Source organism: Molothrus aeneus, chromosome 5 (genome assembly GCF_037042795.1).
Source record: "Molothrus aeneus isolate 106 chromosome 5, BPBGC_Maene_1.0, whole genome shotgun sequence".
Taxonomy (NCBI): Eukaryota; Metazoa; Chordata; class Aves; order Passeriformes; family Icteridae; genus Molothrus; species Molothrus aeneus.
The window spans coordinates 13,361,345-13,388,195 of NC_089650.1; the positions used below are offsets into that span (position 1 = coordinate 13,361,345).

Here is a 26,851-nt window from a genome sequence, read left to right on the forward strand (position 1 = left end):
CTGCTCCAAACACAGCGCTCAGCAAACTCCAGGTGGCCAGCACATCCCACAGCACTAGCCCGCTGAAAGCCTTTGCCCTTGTTTATTTTTAAGGCTAGGTTCTCCAGCTCTGCTGCACAAGTGAGTCAGCTTTCCTCCCCACACCAGAGGGCTGCTAGCTGGGAGAGGGAGCCCCTGCTACCTGTCATCACTGCAAGAGCCCCACCTCAAAAGCGAGCTGGGAGAGGGTCTCAGAGGAGGAAAGATTTGGCAAGCCTGCACTGGACTTCAAGGTTTCTCTATCAAAGAGACTGAAATGCAAACACACACATGCAAACTCTCCCCCCTATCCTTCTGAAACTAATTTGTTCCTCAGGACACACACACACAGAGCAGTGGCAGCTGCAGCCACACCACACCACAAGCAAGTGGTTGTGACAAACTGCAAGGAACTCACAAGCACAGAGCACTGTTATAATTTTCAGAGTCCACATTTGATTTCCATATCCAATAGATAGCCTGTTTCAGTGCTGATGGGAGATTCCCCATGAGCCCAAGCAAGAGGAATGCTGAAGTGCATGGGGAAATTAAAAGGGAGCTTCCACGAGAAGGAATTTGCTTCAAAAGAAGTCATTTAGCAGCTGCTCACTTCAAAATCTTTTCTAAGTCTTCTAGTTAGTAAAGCTGCATGTGTCTGGGCATCTCTTTCAGGGCCTATCATCCTTTCCAAGTGCCAAGTTTGCAGCAGCAGAAGCCTGCCCACAGCAGAGAAATCAAAGGCAAGTAACTTTATTCTTGCTTTCAATCTGACAAAGAGCACAAACACAAGCCTGTAATGTGCAACCCTGTTCAAACACAGTGACAACAAGGTTACTTGTGCTCTTATTTTACATTAGACATAAGCTTTTTTAAAAAAAGGTTTTAAAGCTTTTTTAGTTTGATAAAGAAAAGCTTTAAAAGCAGCCAGCTGACAGAATGAAAGGAGAGGGAGCATTTAAGGAAAGGAGGAGTGTGATCCAGTTTTAAAGATTAATTACAAGATTAATGCCAGCAGAAGGTGCTCCAGCCAACACCTTCAGCCAGCACACACACACAGAGCTCTGCACAGCATCTTCCTCAAACCCTAATGCACAAACAAAGCCGCTTTCACTTGTGGCACTGAAATTTAATTAATTGGATATATTGAGTGAGTGAGTGAGTGAGTGAGTGAGTGAGTGAGTGAGTGAGTGAGCTGTGCAGCGTGGAAGATGCCTCTCCTGAGGCTGCAGAAGGAGCCTGCCAGCGTGCTGGGGACAGAGACGGCGCAGGGGAGTATCAGACATTGCATAAGCACAGGCACACGTCATGGCTCATTCCCGCTGTCCTGCGCCAGCTCAGACCCCTGCCAGCCACGGCCAGGATCTATTCCAGCTATTCAGAGGTGGCCGGGTGCCCGAATGGGGGAGCAGGGAGGGGAGGCCCAGCTGGGGGTGTGCCTGGGGACGGACAGGGGACGGACATGGGGCCTGTCCCAGCACCCAGCCAGTGCCTCCAGGGGCCCCTCAGCCCCTGCTTGTGCAACCATTACCCCACAGTTCAGAAGCGGGGGGAGTAGGGTGGAAAATGTTTTTCCAGACTTGACCAACATATTTTCCTTCTTCTAAGGAAAGAAGTATGGCCTGGTGGTTAGAGGGCTGGGCAGGAGCTGCCATCACACAGCACCTGGGCCAGCCTGGGCCTCTTGTCCCCTGAGGCAAAGGCGCCCTTTGCCTCTGCATTCCACACACCCAAGGGCAGTAAGGAAGAGATACCCTCCAGTCACAAGGGAGGGGTCTCAAGGGTAGTGGCATGGAAGATTGCATCACATTCAATGCCAAAATTATCAGGATCATAAGAAAACCAAAGCCAGCTGGAGATAGAGAAAGCACTTTGTTGCAGGGCCCAGCACTGGACACTGCACAAGGGCCAGGAGCGAGACACACGCACAAAAGTACTTGCAATTGCTTAGGTTAGTAAACGCCTTTGAGATCAGCAACTCCAACCCAGCACTGATAAGTCCAACATTGAACCTGGTCTGTAAGTGCCACATCTGCACATGTTTTAAAAATCCCCAGGGATGGTAATCCAATCCCATCCCTAGACAGCCTGCTCCAGTGCTTGACAACCCTGTCAATAAATAAAAGTTTCCTATTATCCAGTCTAAAACCTCCACTGGGGCAACTTGAGGCCATTTCCACTTGTCCTTGGGAGAAGAGACCCAACCCACATTGCTATGACTTCCTTTTAGATAGATGTACAGAGAGCAAGAAGGTCACCCTGCACCTCCTTTTCTCTAGACTAAACAACCCCAGCTTCCTCAGCTGCTCCTCATAAGATTTGTGCTCCAGATCCTTCACCACCTCTGTTGCCCTTCTCTAGACTTGCTCCAGCACCTCAGTGTCTTTCCTCTCGTGAGGGCAAACACTGGATTCAAGATGTCACCTCACCAATGCCACATACAGTACACTTCAGGCTCTGAGGCTACCCAGAGGCAGAGTGCAAGCTCAGGAGCTCAGAAATGAAAATCTGCGTTCAGGAATTTCAGGTGTTGTGATTTCTTCCATGCAGCCTGTAAGGCACCTGTGGCACATGGCCACACGAGACCCCACTGCCAGGGACCAACCCAGCACAGCCCCTGGCATTACACAGCTCAAGCAGAGAGACCCAGAGGGAGGAAAACTCTCCCAGAGCTAAATGAGTCTCTTTGGCTCTAGGGAAACACAGGTAGAGAGCCAGAAAAATAATCAGGGGAACCTTGTACTGCTTATCAGCACTGTGTAACTCCAGAGCCAGTTAGGACTATATATACATAGATTTATATACATGTGTATGTGTGTGTGGGCTTGTGTGTCTGTGTGCATTAAATATAGATCATTTTTCTAACATTTCAGATGAGCATCTGCCACAGACCATCTGGGCTGGGAGGGAGGGAGACCAGAACACCATGGGACTCTTGAGGAATTTGAAACTTGCAGCGGATTTTACACAGAAAGCTGTTGCATAAGGGACACTGACAAATGTGTGGTATCAGGAAGGTTCTTTAACTAAAAGAAGGAAAAAAGAAGAAACAGAAGTGATCCTAAAACTGCTGCTTCCTGGGGGGGTTGGAGCTGGCTACAGATGACAGGACTGACTTCACACCACTTCTATTCAGCATCATGAAATGAAACTAAGCCAAGTTGCCAGGACAGGCATCAGTGTGCCAGGAGATCAAGCACTGAACTGATGTTGCCCCAGTGAACTGAAAGTGGCACCTGGCGTTCAGCAGGTTAGCACAGAGTGTCTTCTTCTGCTTCCATCAAAAAAAGCACATCAAAGCCACACAAGTTTCAATTCATCAAACTAACATACAAGAACAAATGGTTCCTGTGTAAAGCATTCCAACATCCTTCTAGCCAAGACAGCTTCACATTCATGATGTTTATGTGTAGATAGAATCTCAACCACTTCCCTGGGCAGACTGTTGCAATACTTGACAGCCCCTTCCACATTTTTTTTATCATATTATCCAATCTAAACCTACCCTGGTACACCTTCAGGCCACATCCTATTGCTTGTTACCTGGAAGAAGAGACTGACCCAACCTCCTTTCAGGTAGTTGTAGAGATCACTAAGGGCTCTCCTGAGCCTCCTTATTCTCTAGGCTAAACAACCCAGCAACCTCCTCCACTCCTCAGAAGATCTGTACTCCAGACCCTTCAGCAGCTTCTGCTCTCCAGAGACTAAAGCAAAGTTTTACAAACTAGAAGATTTTATAAATCAAGGCTCACAATAATCACATCTTATGCAATAACAATACAAAGACATGCCAAAACTAAAACCATCAGATTTTCAGAATTGCTGAGCATCCTCCTCTCTATACCTCTATTTTTAATTTTTTTTCTAGTTGTAAGAGCTTTAAAGTCTAACAAAGGAAACTAAAGAACGTGAAATATATTTGAGTTTGCAGAGTCCACAAACTTCCCCAGAAAAGTGTTGGGTGTGCACAAACAGCAAGGGATTTAAAAGCACTGCTCTGTTCTACCAACAAGTTGTGGCTTCAGATGGCTTTGGAAAATCTGGTCTTTGGCAAGGCAAAATGAGCATGGCTGGCACTAATGCCAAAGGAGAAGAATTCAGTATTTCTGGGGTTTCTGAAAGCTGAATTGCTCCTGAGTTGTACAGTTGCAAGCATGCACACGCTGGGAACCCAAGCATAGGACAGTAGAGGGAAATAGCTCTTTTGGAAAGAGCAGCTGCCCCTCTTTTCCCCACTAAGTTATCTGTATTTTTCCAGTAGTGCAATAAAAATATCTAGTAACATTTCAAAAGGTCCACTAGGGTATCATTTTGTAAAAGGAACAGAGTAGGCCATTTTACAGAAAGACCTAACAGTTTTGTTCCATCAAAGGGTTCTGTTACACAAGCCTCCAGTTTGAGCTTTATGGGGACAGCCAGGCACACCCAGAAAAGCCTGCAAACAGATGGAGATAATAGAAGTTTAAATGGACCATCCAGCTTTTAGCATAATTCCCATATGTGCCATTCTACAAGCTACCAGGTGGGTGGGATGGGGGGAAGGAGTAGAAGACATCATCAATCTCCCCATCCTGCCTACAGTGCTTCAATCTCTGGTGCATGTAGCTGCAGTTAGACCTACTCCCCTATTCACAGGATTTGTTAAACCAGCCAGAAAAGGTCAGGACAGAACATGGAAATAGATTTAAACCAGATTCCCATGCTAATAACAACTCAAACTGCATATTTCCTAACTAAAATGAAAATATTAAATAAAAGCAGCGACAATCTGATATGCTTTTAAAGGTTTAGTGCTCTAGCCATTCTTATTCAAGCAGATGGTTTGTCTGATCCTGATATAAACCCATTCTTAAAACTTCAAGCAGTAAACAAGGATACATGCTGAGAATCAGCCTTTTTTGATGTGTAGAAATTTGTATTCCTGGCTTTTCTGCTGATAAGATAGAAGCTCTACACACAGTGCTGTACCTAGAGGAATAAAAGCTGGACAGGGCTTTTCACACCACATCACAGTATTGTCAGGCAATGCACTGTATTATCAGACAACACCACAACTCTCCACCTCCAAGAGGGGCAACTGGGCCAACAAGCAAACGGGCTACAGACCCCGCCAAGGGCTGTAAAATCTCTCACTGCTAAGGGATGTCCACGCACATGTTCAGGTGTTCTCCTGGGACACTCTGAAGTCGGTGTTTTGTTTAGGGAGAAAATCCAGCACCTAACGAGGACTACAGAGAGGGTCCCTACCAGGACTTAGAAGAACCACAACACAGACCTTCTGAAGACTTCAGTGGTAAGACAAGAATACACAAAACCCAAAGACACAACTGGAGAGCAGAAGAGGAATGGGCACAGCTCTGCATCTTGTCCTTCAACACTCAAATTCCCATGGCAATAAGTCTTTTCTTTCCAAAACAAGAGCACACTTGTGAAACTGGTGCAGGAACACCAGCAGCAAGCCACCACTACTGACACACACAAGCTTCATCCTTGGCAAGATAACCTCTAGCAGCAAAAAGGTCCTGTGGTCATTCAGCTTCTGCCAGTGGTGGCACAAGAGCGCACTTGATGGGGAAGAGGCCTGGGGATGTTGTGGAAAGGGACAATATTTCACCAACAGCCACCAGAACAGCCCAGATGCTTTTTATATCAATACCTATCAAGCCCCAGGATACCTGAAGCCTTTAGTCACTGCCCAAAAACTCAGATAAACAAGTTCTAGAAAAATGTCCAGAAGAACAGCCCTGGTTTAAGATAACATCGTGCCAGACACCTGCAGGACTAGCACTCTCCTGATGGCAGGAGCAGGCCTTCACCCCTGCCCTCCTGTTCTCAGGAAGGGACAAGGAGCCTAACTCGCCTTCCTGGGCAGGGTTAGGCTAAAACACTGGTGCATGAGGCCCAGGCACCTCTTCCCACGACAGTCCCCAGCAGAGACACCAAAGGGACAACTTTGGCAGCAGCATGGAAAAGCAGCCCTGTGCAAAGACACCAAGTGTGTGCCCAGAGCGGCTCCAGGCCTGCCTCAGCCCAAAGCACAAACACAGAGCTGTTGTCCTTGGAAAGAGGCGAGAGCATCCCTGCAATTCACCCACCAGCGTCCCACCCGTTATATTTAACTACCAGCAACCGATGTGCTAACCCCTCCCTGGATTTACATCATCCCTCTGGCAGAATGAAACCACGTGGATTCCGCAGGGTTCGCTTAAAAGTTATGCACACACGCACGGCTCGGTGGTCGCAGGGTCTCAAAGGCCTGCCCTGTCCCTCCCGATCCAAGGGAACACAGAGCCATTTGTTGGGAGCCCGCCCCCACAGAGCGGGGAGAGGTGGGCTGCGCTGGAGGGGAGCTGTGCTCCACCTGCCTTGCACACGCATTTCTGAGGCTCTTTCTTCCTCCAGCGCAAGGCACATAAACACGGCCAGTGAGACATTTCTGAGCAGAGGCAGGAGCAGTCCATGGCCCTGCGGAGCACGAGCAGTAACCCCCGCCTGTCCCCCATCCCCGAGTCCCTGCCGAGGCAGGGCTGGCAGCGATCCAGCCCACCCGGACACCGCGCCAGCAGCCTGCAGCTGCAGGAATGTCTAGGACCGGCGCACGCAGCTTTTTTTAATTGCATGCCTCTGCTTCCACCGTCTCAGACTGCCCTGGCTGGGTACGTTTTGGGGTCGGCTTCTTTTTTGTCCCTCTTATTTCTTTCCCGAGTTCTGCTTTTAAGTGGATGGGAAAGGGGAGCAATTATAAGGCAGGCTATAGTGATGGAATGCTCCTCTGCCTATTCCTAGACTTTGAAGGGATGCTCTCCAGCCTAAATGACCACAATCTTATCTTACCCTCATTTTTGGGTAACACTTGTGTTTTTTCAAACTCTGAGAAACCATTTTGCTCTGTTGATAGTGGTGGAGAAAGCAGGGATCTCAGACGACACAAACCAGTGTGAACAAAGCTGAAAGAACACATTTCAGAAAACTTCGATGTGCCTGAAAACACACATGCAGAAAGGAGTGTTATAACAATATCAAGCTATGAAACATACTTTGGCAACCTATCTTTAACAGCTCAAGAGTCTAAATGCTGCTCATATCCAATGGATGAGAGCACATCTTGAAAACTGAGCAAGTCCTGGCAAAGTCACATGCAAACTACTCAGCTACGCCAGCTCTGTCATTAAAACTCAGGCTGAGCACAACAAAGAGGCACATTTCAACTGCAAGACTCAGTCTGAAGCCATCACACCAGACTGCAAATGCAAAAGGAGTTCATAAATATGCAATTTCTTATAGCCTGACTTTCCATCCTATCTGTTTCAGCCTCTTGTCAGCATACCACAGCATCAGTAGACCACGCAAAAGGCCACCACCAAAACAATCCTAGTATTGCTGTGTCACTGGAATTCTGAGATAAAAATGTTTAACAGCCATAACATGCAGAGATATGTGCCCTTCTGCCAGAAACTTTTTGGTTTATTCCTCATATTCAACAGAAGGCACCATCCTTCCCAGAGGTCACTGTTCTCTCAGCTTCACTCCACATCTGCTGCTCCAACCCAGTTCCACCAGGATGGATTCGTGGGTTATTCAAGCTAACAGAGACCACCTTGGCAGAGCAGTATGAGGGAGCTACTCCAGGTTCAGTCATGCCAGCAGCTCTGAAGTGGACAGCCAGAACACCTAACCAGTGGTTCATTTATTGCTCTCCCTCCCGTGGGTGATTTCCACTTTATTTCCAGCTGTTTGGTCAATCAGGACTGACCTCATTTAAGAAATCAGAGAGATTCCACAACTTCAGAGCAGCAGCAGCCCAAGCACTCAGCCCTGCACAACTCAAGCAAAATTTGGATTTCTTTTTTCTCTCCACCTCTCAGAACTGCATTGTTTATAGCAGCAGCTCACCTCACAGACTGTTTCTTCTTGGAAACATAAGAGAATGTAGAAGTATGTAAATAATTCAGTGTTTTCATGCAGAATGTTACAGTGACATGATAAAAAAAAATCATACATTCTTCCTGCATCATGTGGTGTGTGTAAGTCTTTATAAAATGAGACATTATGATGTAGGTTGTTTAGGCTGCTTCATCTAAATCACACTGCCTTGCACAGAGCACTGCTCCCTTTACAGGTATTACAAATGACAGGATTTGGTGATTTAATTGCAACAGTTAGACCATTCTGCCTGAGGTCAGGTGCACAGAACTTCACTGAAGTGAAAAATACACCTCCATAAAAAAAAAATAAGTAAACCCCATATTCTTGCAGCGAATCTTTGCCAACAATATGGGCAACTCTTCATTTTCTATAATTATTCCATAAAACACAGTGAGGGATATTAGCATCTATATTCCAGATAAGGTAGTGCAAGAAGTGACCTCCTCCAACTAGAGCAGCATTTGGCATTGAAAATGCAACAAAAACTTGAGTATTCCTATAAGGGATCTGCAAACCTACCTATCCTCATATGTATAAGTCTGGGAAAGAGATTCTCTGTCTTCAGCCTCAAGAAGAACCAAAACTGGTACAGACAAAAGATATCTTTAGGAATTCTTCTTAAAATCATGGAATGAGCAATTTGAGCTCTATCAAAAGCTTCACAAAATTTCTTTGAGTGACGATGCACTTTGAAGTCCAATTTCACTAAATTGTCATGCCATGGTCATAGGAGAGGAAAAAAAGCAGATTGATCTGGACATCTTGTCCAAGTTTGCACTGAGTAGCTGTACTATCTCCAGGGTGAACAGCTCTTTCCTAGAGAAGAATGTGTGGTTTGTGTGGTTCTCTATCTTTATGATCTCATGGATTAGCTTGAAATGCCTGGGGCTACAGTGCATCCTGACCAGGACATGCTGTCTCTTACGATGTTGCAACAACACAATTTAAGTGCCGAGTAGATTTCACAGGCTACTCTCCCCAGCTCCGAGTCACCAAACGGCTGGAGGTGTCAGAGTTCCCATAAATCACAAAATCCTGCAAAGCTATACTGACAGGACTGCCACTGCAAGCTCTGGGAGGGCACTAGCAGCGCTGCTTCCTCCAAAACCTGTGCACACTTTTGTCACAGTACACACACAGGACTATTCAACCCTTCTTACTGAAGGGAACATCTGCTTCTGGCATGTAATGTTCCCAAATCCCACCAAAAAAGATTACTCTAGGTAGCCACGTACTTCATGATGGCAACAGATCAGCCTCAAACTGAGCAATCCACTCATCTCTGGGCTATCTGCCACCCACCAGACACAAAGTACCTGACTTTGTTTCTTACTAGAGAAACAATCCAGCCATGCTTTAGCAATTGGAAAATAAAATTCAGCTGAAGTTCTTTTGGCCTGACCACTGCAGTGGGTTTGTTTTTTTTTTTTTTCTGGTCTTCCATATATAGTTGTGACAGCAGCAGTAAAACATTCTCTCAGCCGCCCTCCCGCAGCTGAGTCTGTACCCACCCACACCACAGATGTACTCAGAGGTACAAACCCCTCCCTCCCTATTTACACAGCCTGACAAGCCTGGGATGCCACTTGGCGCAGTGCTGTTGGTGCTCCAGCCCTCCCACAAGATCCCAAATTTGTGTCTGGGGTGCAAGGCAGCACCTGTGCCAAGTGTAAGGACCAGGAGCAGCCCTGCACATCTCAGATTCCTGAGCAGAGCACTTCCCGTGCTGCCCAAGAACACTGTGGGGTCAGAGCTGGCAGGTAACTATCAGAAACTCATAACAGGAATTATTTCATTCTTACAGAGTTATCAAGGCACATTTTAAGCACTGCCTTCAGGAGTAGATTTCAAAATGTTTCACACTTCCATGTTTTCTTCTTCACATATGCTTCCATCTAGCAAAATCCCACTGCATTAACGAGCAAGATCTTTACCTTCCTTGTGGTTATGCATAATCCTAACTAAGCAAAACATGCACCTTCCCCTGAAATTTCTTTAAGTTACTTAAGCTACATTAGCTAAACATTATTTTGCTAATGTGCCAGTGCCACATTCTGATATATTCTGCTTTGGATGGTGCACTCCCACTCTTTTCCCAAAATACAAGAAACTGTCTCCAAAATACTGCACACCTCCAAGAAAAACAACACACCAGTGGACAGATGACAATTTCTTGCTAAGGCTGAGTACACTCCTTCCCCTGTTGAAGAGGGAATCAAATTTGGATCTTCTGAGGTTTGCATCACTTCCTGGTAAGGGCACATTTTGTCTTCTTTTTTTTCCCTGTCTTTAAACCCCTCCAAGCCCAGCCAGAATCCAAACCAAAGTGGCTGAGCCAGCTTGCACTATACTTTATCAGTCAGCCTTTGACCAAAGCAAGCACCCCAGACTTCCCAGAGGTGCCCCTGACCAGCAGGCCCAGCTTCTCACAGTGGCATCAGTACACACAACCGCATCATGTCTGCCAGGGAAAGATAAAAAAGCACAGCCTGCAGATAAACATTCTGCTGCTAAGTCACAGGTTCATCATGCATATACTAGAAATATGGAATAAGAGGAACCCAGCCTGCTCTAGTGATTACTCTTGTTTAAAGTGAAATTACAGTTTCTGTTTTCTTAAATTTCGTCCTGGTCCAAGTAGTCTTTATTAAAGTTTTAAGCAAAGAGAGCTTCTTGCTAGATTTTTCCTCCCAAATTCTGTCAAACTGGCTATTGTTCAGTCTATGCCCTGTCCCTTAGTCTGAACCCCCTGAAGAGCTCTGCAAAGCTTAATCTGGAAAGGGAAGAGGTTCTCCTATTGAAACATATTCAGCACAAGCTGGCAGGTCTGAATTAGACACACAAAAACCTTACAGTGAGAGCTCCACAAGACCACCAGCACCTACCAGCAAGGTAAGGACCAGAAGTGACACACTCCTACACTGTATGGTTTCTAGGGCAGGAGATGGCTGAAAGAGCACACATTTCTCTTCTACATCTCTCTGCCCCTTCCCTGGATCCCCTCAACAGATTCTCTGGCTATACCCTTTCCCAGTAAGATAATGGAAACCCTTTTTACTCCCTGTTGTGGTTACACTTGTGCCCTTTCATATGAGCCTGCCCCTCAGGGAGGTGTGAGAAACTGTGCACTGGGCTATAGTGAAGAACACCTAAATGAGGCAGAGATGTTCCTCACATGAAACTATTTAAAAAAAGACATTTTATAACCCTTTTTTTCCTCCCTGCCAGAGAGGGATGGAAAAACCCCCTCCTTCCTCCCAACCTTATTTTCCTGTTTGGTTTTCAAAGGAACACGAGGATATAAAGGAACCAGGTCACAAAGACAATTTGCTAAAAAGGAGACTCTGAGAAGTTACCAGTGACCTCAAGCATTTGAATGTAGTGTCTGCAGTTACACTGACCATAAGGTCCTAAGGCTCCCTGCTCCCTCCCTGAGTGGGGAACATCCCTGTTTGCCTTGGCTCCGCTCCCTGAAGCGCTGCGTCACTAACTGGAAACAGCCCGGCTTGCAGGGAGATTCCAAGAACAAACCCAAAGGAGCAATGCAACCACAGGCACCACTCCTCACACCAAATCAGGGGAAAATACAGGAGGCTGAAGGAGCCTGGTCCTTGCTTGGCCCCTGGCTAAGCTAACAAAAGAGGGTTTAAGTGTTTCTGTGTTGCAAATAAGCACAGTGAGGAACCTGAAAGTGCTGATTATATTAATTGTGCTCTTGTACTTCAGAGAAATCCCTGACAATCTGTTTAGAGACCAAAAAAAAACCTCCTCCCTGCTGCTATGAGACAGCACTAGGCTATGTGTAACCTCAGGGCTGCTTCTACACCAGGCCCTCCTCCGAAGTTCAGAGGGAAGATCAGCTCCTGTGTGAGTACAGCTCCAGTCTGAGACGTGTCAAATATCTCTGCTTAATGCAAGAGCTCTGAAGCAAAGCATCACCCAGACACATTTCAGATTGTCACAGCACTGCCTCAGATGCTCACAGAGTGCAGCATCTGCCAGTGACTGAGCCGGTCAAAGAGCTGTCTCCCAGCACCAGCACAGCCATCTCTCCTTGGCAGGCAGTGCAGACCTCTGATGTCACAGCCTGAGCTGCACACAACTCATCACATTTCCTCACCCCATCTGCCTCCACACTTCTTCACACCCCTGCTTGGCCCAGGTTTTCTCAGGCATTTGCTCACTCACTTCATCCCATCTCCACAGAATTCTGACTCCCATTTTTCCCTGTTGCTTGACTGAACTGATGGAATGCAGCCTGCCTGCCTCAATCACCACACCTCTTGTTGGAGATCTCGGCAGAACTGAGGATTTTTGGGACACCTGCTGGAAAGTGCCTTAGGAGGGCTCAACCAAGAGAGGATATGCAAGTCAGGAGAGACCCCTGAAAGGCCTTCTGGCAGTACTCTGAAAAGCCAGGCATGTCCTGTCCTGTGGCTCCACTGCCACAGGTCACCTTTGCACAGCAGAATGATGAAGGTGGTCACAGGAGGAGAACTTGCCCCACAAATTAAGTGGTGCTGAACGACCAGCATTGCTCATTTACTCCATCCCCAGACAGGCTCTGGAGGTGACTCCCAGCAGCACGTAGCTTCAGCCTCTCCTGGTGGAGCCTGACCAGCCTGACAGGATCATCAGGCTGAGGAGCTTCATTCCGTGCCAGACATTCTCCAGGAGGCACTCCATGCTGAGCAGGTCAGGAAGGGGCCACTCCACGAGTGCAGCAGCATTTCCCCACACACCACAGGCACACTGGGACTTCATGCCACCAGGAGAAGCAACACTGCTTTAGAGATGATGTGCACTCTCCTGGTCATTGCTGTGTTTCCAGTACAGCTTCAGGACACTTTCAAACCACATCTGCTGTCCACACTATACTGGAACAAAATATTTTTCCTTCTAGCATATTCCAGAGAAAAACCAAAACAGCATTACCACTACAAAAGGTTATGCCATGTCATGGAAGCAGTTTAAGGCAGTATCTTCTGTCTGCCAGCTGCCTAAATACAGAGATGCCAAGGGAGAAAAATTACTCACCCTTCCCAAATGTCCTAGGCCCCCTTCTCCTCCTGTTTCAATCTGCATGTCAAAATTAAAGACTATTTCCCTATAAACTATGAGGAGACTGACCCTGGATCACACAGAGACTTCCAGGCTTGCTAAAATGCTGCAGAAGTTCTGGACAGACCCTAATGAGATAAGGCTGCCATAGCCAAGGGATTTTAATCTTCCTCCAGCTGATGGTGTAGAAAGGTACAGGCTTGTAGAGTGATGCACAGAGACAGAGGGACAAGAACAATCTTCCACTGTTAAACACTGGGGTAAAAGTTGGTACCATATCAACTACCACCTTCCATTACTTATACCTTTAAAATAAAAGCTACAAACTTTGCTTTTTTACCTGTATATTTATCCCATCTTCTCACACATTCCCTCCTTCCTCATACCTCACCCTAACTGCCTTGCTTTCTGCTTCTCCTCTGCCCTTGCCTTGTCAGGGTTGAAGACCCCTGGCACACTGACACCAATCACGTGTGTTTTACCCACTCTATACAAGGCCACCTTTGGTACTCAGCTTCAAGAGGGAACATACATAAAGTTGGCCCTGTATTTTGGGACTAACATCTTTTTTCTAGCTGAAATCTTATCCTTCTCCATCTGCCTTGCATATTTTCCTCCTTTATATGTGCCAAGAGGTGTCGTGATAAACACAAGCAGTTCAAAACCAGCTTGAAGCAATTAAAGCACTTACTTAAACTTCACTGAAATCAACAGTTCAGGAAAATGACCAAATGCTGTGATGCATGTGATGTATGTTCTGCCTTGAAGTATCCAGAATCAACAGACCCAGCAATAAAGTTTTATAGCCTTTCAAGCTAGAAAGGACTATGAAACCTTCCTAATCTTCCCTGTTCTAATCCACTGTTTCCATAAGGTACCCTTATATAGGATCTGATAATTTGTTGAAATATAACTGCCAGAAGAGAACATGGGTGTGCCTCAAAGATTGAGGAATGAGCATTTTTCTTAAGTCAAGCATTTTTTAGCACATTTTTTGTTATGCATTCCAAGTCTTGATTTCCAATTCACCTGTATTCACCTGTCCCATAGGTAGACACATCTTTGTGTTCCTAGTCACATAACTTTGCTTCCAGATCATGGATGAAAACCTTGAGAAGCCTCCTGTCTGGTTCTTTTTGCAGAACCCAATAAGTCTATTCTCTGACACCAATTCTCTGTTAGCAATACTTTGAGTCAGTCCTTTAATTCCATACACTTTGTGGTACAATCTTTCAGCCAATACAATGAAATAAATAGCCAATTGCTTGCAAAATTTCTCCATTTACTATCATTTTTTTTTCATCTCAAAGAATGTAACCAGGTTTGTCTGACTATATCTGCTTTCCATTAAATTCTATCTACTAGGGTTAAATCCTATCTGTATTATTGCACTCTGTAACGATGGAATACTAAAAGATTCCAAGTATTTTTACATATCTTTGGTACCAGGATCTCCAGTGCATAGTTTTAATTTCCTCCCCTTTGCTCTATTAATTGAAGATTTTCAGCTATTTCCCCATAATGTCATGACCCAACAAAAATCAATGTCAACAAGCCAAACTTCCCCTCTGGGACCTTCCAGCCTATCTGGATTTCCAGTTTTTTCTAGATTTACTGGTTCCAAGGCATTTTGTAACCTGATTACTGACAGTGGCGAATTTTCACATGACACCATTTAGAAAGGTAGGCACCTTTCTACCCTTACACTTGCCAACATTGTGTTTTCCCCTTGGATATTCTTTGCTGATCATCCTCAGCTTCTCTTTACTTCACACCAATTCTTTTTTACCCCTCTCTAGTAAGCATTAGATCAGACAAAAAGAGAAAAGGTACTGCCAGAGGACACTAGCAGTTTAAAAAAGGCACAGCATAATATAGCTTAAGATTCTTAATCCCCTTTATGATAATTTTAATCTAAGCACAAAGCTCTGAAAGGATCCTGCTGGAAGTACAGAAATATTCATTATCTGTGCGTTATGAGAACCACAGCTGAAATCAAAGTTTTCAGACACTCTATTCTGGTACAATTACTGAAAATGACATTGCATACATGACATGAAACTGAGAAAGATGCCTCAAGAATAGTAATGTTAGCTTAATATAAACTGTTCTGATCACATCACTTCCTCAAACTCCTCCAAACACCTGTCCACCTTTAAAGCAATACATATTTAATGTTTGTAATAATTTCCCACAAACCTGCTACTTCAACCCCTTACTTTTGCAGCTGTTCTTGGAATTCTCCCAAATGAGCCTCTTTCAGATATCCTGGTGTCAAGAACTGAAAACTCCTCAGCCAAACTGTGACATACTGACACCTGCAAGAGCCAGGTTTTTAAGAATCTCCCCAAACCATACTTTTCAACACTTTCATCCCCACAATAGCAGAAGCACAGTTAATTTGCCATCCCCAGCCACAGCCCAGTCTCCTTTACAGCCAGACTTCACAGCTTTCTGCACTCAATAACTGCTTCAGAAGCCTCTTCAACAATGCAAGTTTCTGCAGACTCTTGTTTCTTGCTTACAATTCCAAGCTCCCTTTTCCCCCTCAAATGCCTGTGAATTTGAAACAATTTCCTTGTAGCTCCAGTGGCTCCATCCCTGCCACCACACCATGTCCCTCTTGAGCACTAAAACCACATCTTAAAACCTAGTAGGGTTTTTTCCCATCCCCAACTAATCTTGCCAGCAAGCTCTCCCAAGCACGGTTCTTTTTCATTAAATCTAAAAAAAGATGTTCTGGACACAAAACTTTAAACTTTTTAGAAAAGTAATCAAGATTTTAACTGCACATTTTTGAAAGTCAGTGACACTTTTTGTGTTCATTTTGATCTGGCAGTGTTTGTAGTTGAGAAAAAAACAGCAACATGAATTAAGTTCATCTTTTCCCTGTGGTTTTTCTAACATATTTCTAACAACCCAACAAACAAGCAATGGCAATAGGGAAACATTCCCAAGTCACAGAGCAGACTCCCCAGAGCACTTTTCTGATGGAAATTTAGCTGAAATTTTGCTCTGAATTAGAACAGCCAAGTGAGAAGTCACAAGTCACCCTGGGCAAGTACAAAATACTACTTCTTCTCTTTTAATCCTCCTGGCAAGCGACAGCATCCCCTGAAAGCCATGAGAAGCAAACAAGCTGAATTGAAAAAGAGCTGCAAAAGCACTAAGGCTCGAGGAGGAGACAAATTTTGCATCCAGAAAGCTCATGCCTTAAAAGCAGTGAGTGCCAAAGCTCATTCCTGCCATGCCTGTTCCTGCAGGCAGTCGTGCCTGAGTGGTGCCTTCCAGCAGAGAGAGCTGCAGATCCCGAGGGAGCAGCACCCATCCACACCTGGAGCCCCCTGCAGCTGCACCCATGCACATCTGGAGCCCCCTGCAGCCACACCCACCCACATCTGGAGCCCCCTGGCAGCTGCCAGCTCCTGCCCCCTCCCAGTGAGCCTCCCTGCAGGAGTACCATAAGGGAAGGGGTCAGCCAGGCAAGCAGGCACTGAATCATGTGGATGGCACTCTCTCCATCTGGAGAGGCAAGGGGAAATGCTTCCCAGTGAGAGGAAGGGCAGATGGCTCACAGCCAGCCATAATGGACATCCCCAGAGGGCCCTCAGTCCCTGTGGCATTTCACCAGGGAGCACGCAAGGCATTAGAGCCATATGTAGGCAGTGCCAGTTTGCTTTGCTTTTCTTTTTCTAAAAAGAACCCTTCTGCTTTATGCCCTTTTTCTAACAAATACATCTTACCAGCCTGCCTGAAAGCCCACACCACTGCCAGGCCTGAGTCACACAGCCAGCAGTGCAGGGGGGAGGCACAGAGGAGGAGGGAAGGGAGCTGCAGCACCACCAAGGAGCTCCAACAAGACACACCATCAGTGCTGATGACGAGGCCAGTCACACCCATGATGAGAAAGACAGATGTTTTGCAGAAAGTCAGCCGCTGCCTCATATGAGCAGTTATGAAAGTGGAGAGTTCAGACATCATATTTTCCTTCAGTCTTCATCCTTTTCTAGCCAGGACAGATCCCAGAAAGCCAGGTGTCTGGCTGCAGGAAATACTAGAGCCTTAGTTCTAAGTTCTTAGTCTCGGCCCCTCCTGAAGGCATCACTGTGTCTGTAACACCCCAGCTTTCTAAGGAAACCCTGCCATCACTGCTCCAGCACTGGTGAGAAAATCCAGGACAGAAGATCAGTTCTCTGCCACTCCTGAGTTTTGGTTCTACATGTACACAAATCTCTCCTGTGGGGACCAGAGGCTCCATAAATGAGAACACACATGTCTTCAGATAACCCCCACAAAACCAAAACATTGCAGGTGGATTACAGAAACCAACAAAAGAACCTATTTTTTTTTCCTAAGACTGGAGGAAAAAAAAAAAAACAGCCTTGGAATAAGCATTCTCTTATGGACAGAATTTGCTGTAGGGCTGAAGGAACAGAGATCTGCTTGGTATTCAAGGACTGGAGTTTGGGGGTTTTTTTTGGTTGGGTATTTTTCAGGTTTTAGGTCTACAAAATCTCCTCCATGCTACTCACATGAGCTAATCCATGAGGTGGTCTTTTTCCACACCCAGAGTTTCAGGGTTATCCACAGAAAGGAAATAACACAGGTATGAGGTAGCATAGACAAACAGCCTTGAAACAAACCAGCCTGGTGCCCAGCAGTGCCTTGTCTCCATCTGAACAGGTCAGTGCCTTGAGACCAGACTGCTGTAAAAGGAACCACAGCACAGGTCCAGCTGGAACGGGGCTCAAGTCATCTCTAGCCCAGCCTTCTACCCAAACAGGGACAACACTAAGCTAAGACCAGCTTACTCAGGGCTCAGTCAGTCAGGTCTTAAAAACTTCCAAGGAAGGAGGTGGTGCAGTCTCCCTGGGCAGCTCTCTCTCCAGTCCTCAGTTATCCTCACTGTGAAGCCCTTTTTCCTTACCAGTCTGAACCTCTCTCACTTCTGCTGGTGTCCATTTCCTCTCACCCTCCTGCCATGCTGTGGTGTAAAGAGCCTGACTCTTTTTCCACTCTTTTCTACAGACCTTCCCATCACAGCATCCAAACTTTGGAGAAGAGAAATTAAACCAGGTACTCCTAAGCACAGCAACTGAAAGATGCTTCTCTTGCTTCACAAGTCACCATGTGCTGCAAAGAATTTTGCCACAGCTGAGGACTCTGCTCACATCCAAAATCAGGGGCAGCACTCAACATCCTTAGTGCAGAACAAGGGCAAATGGCTTTCCTCGTGTCTCCTGGAGATCAGCCCATCTCACCCAAAAAAGCACACTCCTTAGCTCTGCAGGCAACTTCAGCTGCAGCAAGAGTGCTGCAGGGTCACCAAACAGCCTGGGCTCACCACAGCAGAGCTGCAGGAGTGCAGTGAGCCCAGCCCCAGGTGAGCCACTAAAGCTCCTCAGGAATATTGCTCCTTGCCCCTACACTACAGAGAGAGGAGCTTCCAGCAATTTGTGCCCTGCATTGCTGCTCAGGACACATCCAATCTGGCAAGGAAGGAGGCCTGGAGCTCCCTAAAACACCCAAAGCTCCCTAAGGCATTATTTGAGCAGCCTGGTGTCTATTTCTCACCCCATATGACTGACAGATTGCATGAAAGGACAAAGCCAGCCCCAGCACAGCTGCAGAGAAATGTTTTTCTTTGGCAGAGAGGAGAGAGATGAAGTGGGTGTCACGTTTTTCCATTAGATTTTTGCCTGTCGCCACGGCAGAGCCAGATCACATACAGAAGATTGAAAGCCAGTTAGCAGCAGATGGCAAAAAAAATAGAAGGTCATAGTTTCCAAGACACAGAGAGGTCACTGGCAGTATTCAGCTCCACATTTGGATGGATGGCACCTGTGGGGACAGCTCTAGCAATTAAGGTCTATCCCATTTAACCATACTTTATTTTCCCACATTGCCTTCTCTGCTTCCCTACTCACCCTCAGGAGAGGGAACGCTCATTACTTGGTAGAGTATGTGTATCCTTCCTGCACACATTTAGCACTCCACTCAATCCAGTGACTTTCTTTTCTGCAGTTGTGATCTGTGTCTGACAGCTCACAGGCAGAGAAATGAGGAGAAAGTCCCTGCTCTGAAAAGCTCAGCATCTCAGACTGGATGTGCACCTCAGCTATGCCTTGTTAAACCCCACCATTTTCATTTTTCACCTGTCTTCTCTACTGCCTATTACTCACTTCAGAGAGGTGAAAGGGCAACATATTTGCCAGAAAAATTGTGGCCCTAAGCCAAGCTTATTCTTTGCATGCCATTCCTTTTGCTTTTATGAAAGAAAAATAATTTAGCATCAAAGGCAGCCTCCACTTTTCACCAGGACTTGACATCATGGAGGGGTGGTGGGGCCATGGACCAATCCAACATCAGTGCTTCCCTGAAAATCAGGTCTGTCTGTTTTTCTGCTACATACCCACATCCTTCTCAAACAAGCCTTTTTCCTACTGACCCTTGAACAAATACTTCTTCCAGGCAAACCCTGTTCTTTCCAGTGACATCCAAATCAGAGTCTGCTGGTATCAAATAAATACACACATGCACATCAGGCTTGCATCTAAGCATCTAAGAACTCATAAATCTACTCTGACTATTCCCACTGCACATTCCTTTAGCTCAAAATGCAGTTCCACTACCCCTTCCCCAGCCAAATATTCCTACCTGCCCTTTTCACATCAGCATCAGTACCTGGGCTGCTACAGGGCAAGCTGTGTCAGGGAACTGATCAACCTGAAAGCTAATTTCTGGCAAAAAAAGTCATTTCAAAACTGGATGAGCTCGCAGGCAGCTGCCACAACAGCCTGTGGTTACATCCAGGTGCAGAACTGCACTGTCAGTTCTTGTCACCCACAAAAAAACACAGCCAGAAGGCATCTCCATGATTCAGAGAGAGATGAATAGGAAGCAACAGCACAAAAGAATGTGCCCTCCTGAAAACACAGACTAAGAGCTCTGCTGTTAGAGCACCCCTCAGGGACCCACCAGGAACCTATTTCTCTTGGAAAAAGGGCAAGATGCTCTAGGGAATCAGAGGAGTTAAAGGGGCTCAGGTTGGCAGCCAAGACAGCCTGTGACAAATGCCACAGAGCCAGGCCAGACGCTCTGTGTCGGACAGCAGTTTCACCTATCAGTAATTGCTAATCTCACTCACAAAATGATCCCTCTCCAGAAGTGAGAGAAGCAGCCAAAGACAGAGATGATGGATGTTTAAACCAAGTATTATGAAGAGACTGGAAAACAGCTTTTGGGAATGCAGGGAGGAAGGTCTGCAGACAGCAGTAGGGACAGCAAGGCCTGATAACCAACATTTGGATACAAAAAAGCACAAAAATGCAGCATCTGTCTGCAAGTGCAAAGCCAGCAGTAAAACTTGCCTGGTCAGAGACAGGGGGCTACTTTCAAAGTGTCTTCAAAGCAACAACCAAGTACCTCAGAGGGACCTTGTGAGCTGAGGGACCAAGAGAAAATGAGCTCACAATGACACAGAGGTCCCAGCTCTTTGGAGGGAGGAGTAGCCAGCAAGGCACAGCACACACACTGGCCTCTTCTACAGACACAGATAATCCTAAAGAAGCGAGACTGCTTTAATAAAAAACTAGTCCCCATCCCATGAGAGGGGAAACTCACTTAGCCCTAGCTAAGAAGGGGCTCTTCACATTGCAAACAAAGACCTGCAAAGAGCACAAGTTCCCACCAGCCCTGTAGATAAGCTGAACAACTCCAGACACAGGAAAGCCCTGTCTGGTAACACCATAAGTGAAATTCCTTTAGCCCTGCTATCGTGCACAACCTGCTCCATGTGTAAGGACTGCCTTTCCAAAGGAAACATTTACACAGCACAGTGCACAGCAGTCATGTCCATTAGGAAAAGGAATAAATAGTGGGTTTGTACATTATGCTGGCTCATTCCTATCTACCACGCTTCAAAGTTGGTCCCAGGACAGACTGACATTTTTTCCAGCTCCTGTCTTCACTGCAGATCACGCACTTCACTATACGGTTACAGCCAGCAACTCAATACCCCCATTTTTCTAATTTTAACTGTCAGAAAACAGCAGGGTTAAGTTTCAGGGTCTCCTACTTGTGTTTATCTCAGCTTTTAGAGGAACTGTAGATCAGTTAGACCCATTACAAGTAAGTGACATGTCTCTTGGCAAACTGGAATAGTTTTCTTATTTAAATCAGGGAAGAAAACGAGGAGAAATGGTTTTCAGTGCAAGGCACCACGTACAACTAATTTTGCTGTTCAGCAGTTGTGATGTTGACTTTTTTATTGATATGGAAAGTCATTGACAAAATTTAACACTACTGCTTTGTATGAGCTCTGTATACAACTATTTAAAAATCTCACTTTCTCATTTCCCCTCCTCACTGCAATTTTGGAAAAATCTTTCCAAGTACTGACTGTACAAATATTTTACATAAAGCCAGCTGCAGGTGTATAGAGAAGAAAGAATGAGGGATTTCAGCTTTATGGTTTGTGGGCAACAGACCAAACCCCACGTGCAAATAAATGAAGTAGTTCTCCCCCTACCCAAATGAAAGAGAAATTGGATCCAACTATACTGACACCAGAGAGCTACATGCAGCCACCACACAATAAGATACAGCCAGCTCCACATCCACACCCGCTGCAGCAACCACAGCTTTCAATTAAATACACACAGACTGTAAAAATCAAGCCCTGCCATCCATTAAAATAACGACTGCCCTGCTCCAAAAGCTCGAGGCACTCCCTGGCAGCTCATCCAGAAGCAGCTTTCCTGCAGAAGTCATTAGACACACAAAGCAGCAGCAACCATCGTTTCTGTGGCAGAGGAAATGAGTCACCAGGCGGGCTCCGCTGAGGTTCAGAGGTTTGTGATGGAGAGGAAAGGCCAGCTCAGAGTTTCCCCAGCTCATCTTAGATGACAATCACAACCCTGACCATTAACCTTCACCTTTGGCTTTGCTTTCACAGGGAGACAGAAACTTGCTAGCTGCAGCCTGGGAAGCCTCCTCCTCTCATTCCAACCCACAGTGCACCCCTGAGCCAGGGCTGAGCTGCCCACAGCATCCCCAGTGACATGGAAACAGGATCACAGGGCTCAGACACCACCCAGGCAACAGCAGCAGCAATGTGACATCTCACCAATTTCAATGCAGTGTGACATCTCACTAATTTCAATGCTTTCATGAGTTCCAAGTGCAATAGGCAGGCTCTTTAACAAATAACCCATTTGGGCTACTTGGCACTTGAAGTTACTTTCCAGTTAACCACTCATCCAAACAACCAGGACATGACATCTAGGAATTTAGTCCTAAATACCTGAGCCAGCTGCTGTCCCCCATACCTGCAGGGCAGCTGCAGTTCTACATGTGCCATGCCATGATCACATCCATGCTTGCATTCTGCTGCATTTGCTACCATCTGGAAGTGGCATCCCAAAAGAGCCATGAAAATGGGGGGGGGGGGGGGGGGGGGGGAATAAAAATGTCCAAGAACCACCTGCCTTTCAGCCCCCATCCAGCCATGGGACAGGTAGCTGGCATTTCATGGCGTGTTTGTCAGACTTATCCACCTACATCAGATGTGGCACTTGTCAGAGAAGACGGGGTCCCAGCTGGGCCATGTCCAACCACAGACCAGTTCCAGTGGAGCCCCAGGGCCTCCAGCAGAGCCCTCACACTTCAGGCCCACCTGTGTGTTATGGAAAGTAACAGCAGCAGCAAGAAGCTGGAGGTTTTGCCACACTTCTGCTCCCCTTGGACAGTGGCAGGTGTTGTGTTTCTCTTCTGTTCAACCACCAAAAAAGCACAAACTAACAATAATAACACTAATAATAATAACAACACTGCCTTGCACAGTGCCAGCACATGGTACTACCAACACAGTCACAACAAGCTACAGCACAGCTGAAGATTGATTATATAATGCAGACACGTGACACATACCATGAACACGCCTCTGGGAAACCTTTCAGCCTTCGCTTCCATGGGAAACCACTCTGGAAAAATAACTGCTATAAAGCTATCTGGCATGCAGGTGAGGACTTTAATGAGACTTTAACCTCCAGGATTGCTGCCTGCCAATAGCAGAGCTGAGCTCCTCGAGGCCCCACTTTCTCCAGGTACAGCTGATGGTATCACTGACAGCACCAGTGGGGTGAGGGAAGGGCTCCTCACACAGCTCCAGGCACTGGTGAAATCATCAGCTCTTAAAGAGAAATGTAAATCCCCAGGAGGTTGGATTTCAGCCCTGGTAATTAAGGCAGGCTGGAACAGTTTAAAATAGAGGTCAAGTTTTTAAGTGTATGCATACTTTCACACTTGTCTGCTAGTGTCAAATCAACAAGAGCCAGGGGCAGCCTTTTTGGTCATAGAAAGGTTAAATTTCAACTCAAAACACACAAAAAGCAGTTGGCACAAAATTCTCACCCTCACCAGTCCGTACACACAGGTGGAATGACACTGACCCTTCTTCCTGCTGGTGAGCTCTCCCCTCAATCATCATCTTCTCCCTCCTGCCCCTGCCAGTCCAGCTTGTGCTCCCAGGGCTGCCCTGACTGTCCCAGAGGCTTTTCCCAAGTTTTCTTGGATGCAGACCTGCACATCCAGCTAAGGGGCACCTGAGGAGTGTGTGAGGAGCAGAAGATGCTGTAGGACCCTTGTTCCTTGGCTGTGATGGTGACAGCCAGCACAGGGCGTGGGCACTCCTGCACAGGGGGCACGGGAAGGGTCTCCTCATCATCCCAATCTTTCCAGAAAAACCCTGCAGTAAGTTTGCAAACAGCAGAATAACGGGGTCAAACCAGTCCTCCCAGAAGGAAAGCACAGCCCAGGAGAAGAACAGATGTTTCATCCAGAGAGCTTGTTTGTTTGTTTTGGGTTTTTCAAATGATTCTGTGAAGTTTTGGCCAGAGGTAAATAGAAACCTTGTGTTTTATGGTATTAAGCATGGTATTCTCCTCCACATGGCAGAGCACATTCACAAAAGAAATTTTTCACTCTAAAGAATGTCAATTTCATAAACATTCCTCTCTTCTTTAAAGATTGCAATACCTCACTAAACCTACTTTACAGCATTTAGTTGGGCATTTTTTTTTCTGAAACTTTTTTCAGAAGAATTCCAAGAACAACCAAAAAGAGAAATTGATTTAATGCTTTTTATTTGGCTTCAAGAGGGTCTCTAAAGAAATCTTAAACTTCTAAAAAGACCCAATCAGCAAGACAGCAAACACAAACAAATCAATGTCAGTGTTCCTCCCAACAAAAGTCATCACAGCCCAATATTTTGCAGATCCAGCTACACACTGCCCCTTACAAAATGCTCACCATCATAGCATTCCAAGCTGAAAATCCCCAATAAAACTTGAAAACAGAAAAGGGAAAAGCATCCCATTTCCATCCACCAGACAAACAGGATGTTTTCTTTATCAAGACACACTTAATTCTCAGGCTTCTTGAAATAGGGCAGAAAAGACATATACATGTCACTGCAGCTACAGTTTCTAGCCCAAGTGTAAGATCTCCTTCAAAGCACTAATTAAAGAAGACATGAGAACATGAGTAAGAAAACAAAAGTTAAGAGTGGCAACTCCATCCTCATCACAAGGATCCAAACAGAGCAAGAGGAAGTATGCCAGCACAACCATAAAATCTGAAGGGGAACCCTCTCCAAAGAGCCTCTCATTTCATTCACAACATTCTTGTTGATAAAGAAAAAAAGCCACAAGAAAACAGCTGTTTGAAGGAAGAGCTTTCCATTGCTAAGTGCTCCTGCTGGCTTTTAAAAGCCCAAGCCACCATGACAGGATTGCCTTTCCCCGGATCTATCAGAAGACACACATTGCGCAAGAAAGCCCAAGACTTTCAAAGACAAAGAAGCCAAACACTGTTTAAAGACCCGTCAGGCGTGCAGCAGGCTCGCTTCCTGCTGGGACCAGGCTTGGAGCTTGTGACGGACACGATCCCGGATCACAGTACCACGCACCACAAATAAGGTTTTCCTTGTTTGCCTTACAAGACCAACGCCAAGATCAGCACGGGGGCAGTGCTGCGGGATCCCCGCTGCTCCCACGGAGAGCCGGGCGCCTCGCTCGGGGCTGCATTTGCACATCACCCTCCTGCAGGGTGCAAGGAAGAGACGCGGAGCCCGTCCTGGGGCGCCATCCCCGGGGCACTGCCACATCCCGCGTGGATGTCGCCACCTCCGCGTCCCTCTGGATCTCCATCCCAGCACGTGCCCGACAGCCACACCGAGCGTGTGGGGGAGAATTCCACGCCGCTGTCCCGAGGTGCTCCGGCACACTTCCACTCGGGATTTACACCGACGGGGCTTTGCAGAGGTTTTAAATCGCTCTGCTTGCGAGAAGCCTCCCTCCTGAGTAACAGCGAGCCAACAGACCCATTTCCTCGGAACTGTCCTAGCTATGCGTTTTACGCAAGCCAAAATATGGGGATTCCAGCCAAAAAACAAACAACAAAAACATCGAAACTTGTTTCACTTCCTTCCTGCGCTTGGGGAGCGGGATGGAACCGGGACAGTCCGGTCCTTAAGAAGAAGACACGGCCGGCGACTCCCGAGCGGCCGCCCGGGAGAAGCGGCAACGCCGAGGGAGCCCCGGCCGGGCGGGGGAAGCGGCGCCGGACGGAGCGGGGGCTGCGGGACCCCGGTTACCGGGAGCCAGGCTCGGAGGGGAGGGAGCTGAGACCCCCCCACCCCGGCGCACAGGGGACCCCAAGGCCTGCCCGAGGACAGCCCGGCCCCGGGGGTGCAGTCACGGCGAGGGGCGCGGGGAGCACCTGTTGGCCAGACCCGCTCGGTGCCGACCCTGGGGCCCGCCGGGCACGCACGGGGAGCCCGAGGAATCCCGCCACGGCCGCCGGAACGCGGCCCAACCACCCCACCCCCGGCCTCCGGGGCCGCCGCCCGCCCCCGCCGCTCCTCACCGTACGGCTCAGCAGCGTCTCGGGGTCTGCGGGCTCGCACAGCTCGCTCAGCTTGCGGTCCCAGTGCAGCAGCGGCGGCTGCTCCCCGCCGCTCTCGCACACCTCCATGGCGGCCGCAGGCACCCGCGCCGGCCCGTCGGTCGATCGGTCTGTCTGTCTGTCTGTCTGTCGGTCGGTCCGTCCGCCGCCCCGCCGCCGGACGCTGCCCCCGCCGCTGCCGCGGAGCCGCGCGCTCGCCCCCGCCCCGGCGCGTCCCCTCCGCCGGCGGCCGCGCGCGGGCGTGGCCGGGCGGGTCACCCCCGCCACGCCCCCGCCGGCCAATCGAGGGCGAGAGGAGCGGGGCGCCGGCCAATGGGCGCGCAGACCCCGAGAGGCCGCGGCCGCGAACGTAGGCGGGGCGCGCGCGGCCAATGGCGCGGCGGAGCGGCGGGAGCAGCGACCAATGGGGCAGCGACAAGACTGCGGCCGGCGCGCGCCGCCCCGCCCCGCCCCGCGCCGGGCCGCCCTCAAGGAGGGACCCGCGGTGGCCCCGGGACAGAGGGGCCCGGACTGAGGGAACGGGACGGGACGGGAGGGGGCAGCGGGGACGGGGGTGCCTGTTCAGTGAGGACAGGTCAGAACGCACCTTCTGAAAACCACAACTTCACCGCTCGGGGCAGCCGCACCGAGGCCGCTGGTGCCTGCCTCAGATCGGGCCCAGAGCGTTCATCAACTGGCGGCAAAAATAATCCCAGGCAACGGGAAATGATGGTGTTTTGAGACTTGTGTTGCTGCCAGGCCGGGGCAAGACTGACTGTCCATTGTTCTTAAAAAGTGACAAGTTGCCAAATGTTTCGGGTTCAAAAAGCTGGGCATTGCTCAGGGCTTGTCTGAGCTCAGGCACGGCCGAGTGCTGAGGGCTCAGCTCAGCGCCAATGGACAT

The 26,851-nt window shown here is 47.7% G+C and overlaps 1 protein-coding gene across 1 annotated transcript in view; it reads right to left on the reverse strand.

Annotated features, from left to right (window-relative positions):
• Positions 1-26,063, reverse strand: part of CREB3L2 (cAMP responsive element binding protein 3 like 2) — a 74,566-nt gene extending 48,503 nt beyond the window's left edge. The window contains exon 1 of the mRNA XM_066550016.1: positions 25,930-26,063. Coding sequence (XP_066406113.1) covers positions 25,930-26,037 — 108 coding nt within the window. The 5' untranslated portion in view covers positions 26,038-26,063. The remainder of the gene's footprint in view (positions 1-25,929) is intronic.
• Positions 26,064-26,851: the final 788 nt, after the last annotated feature.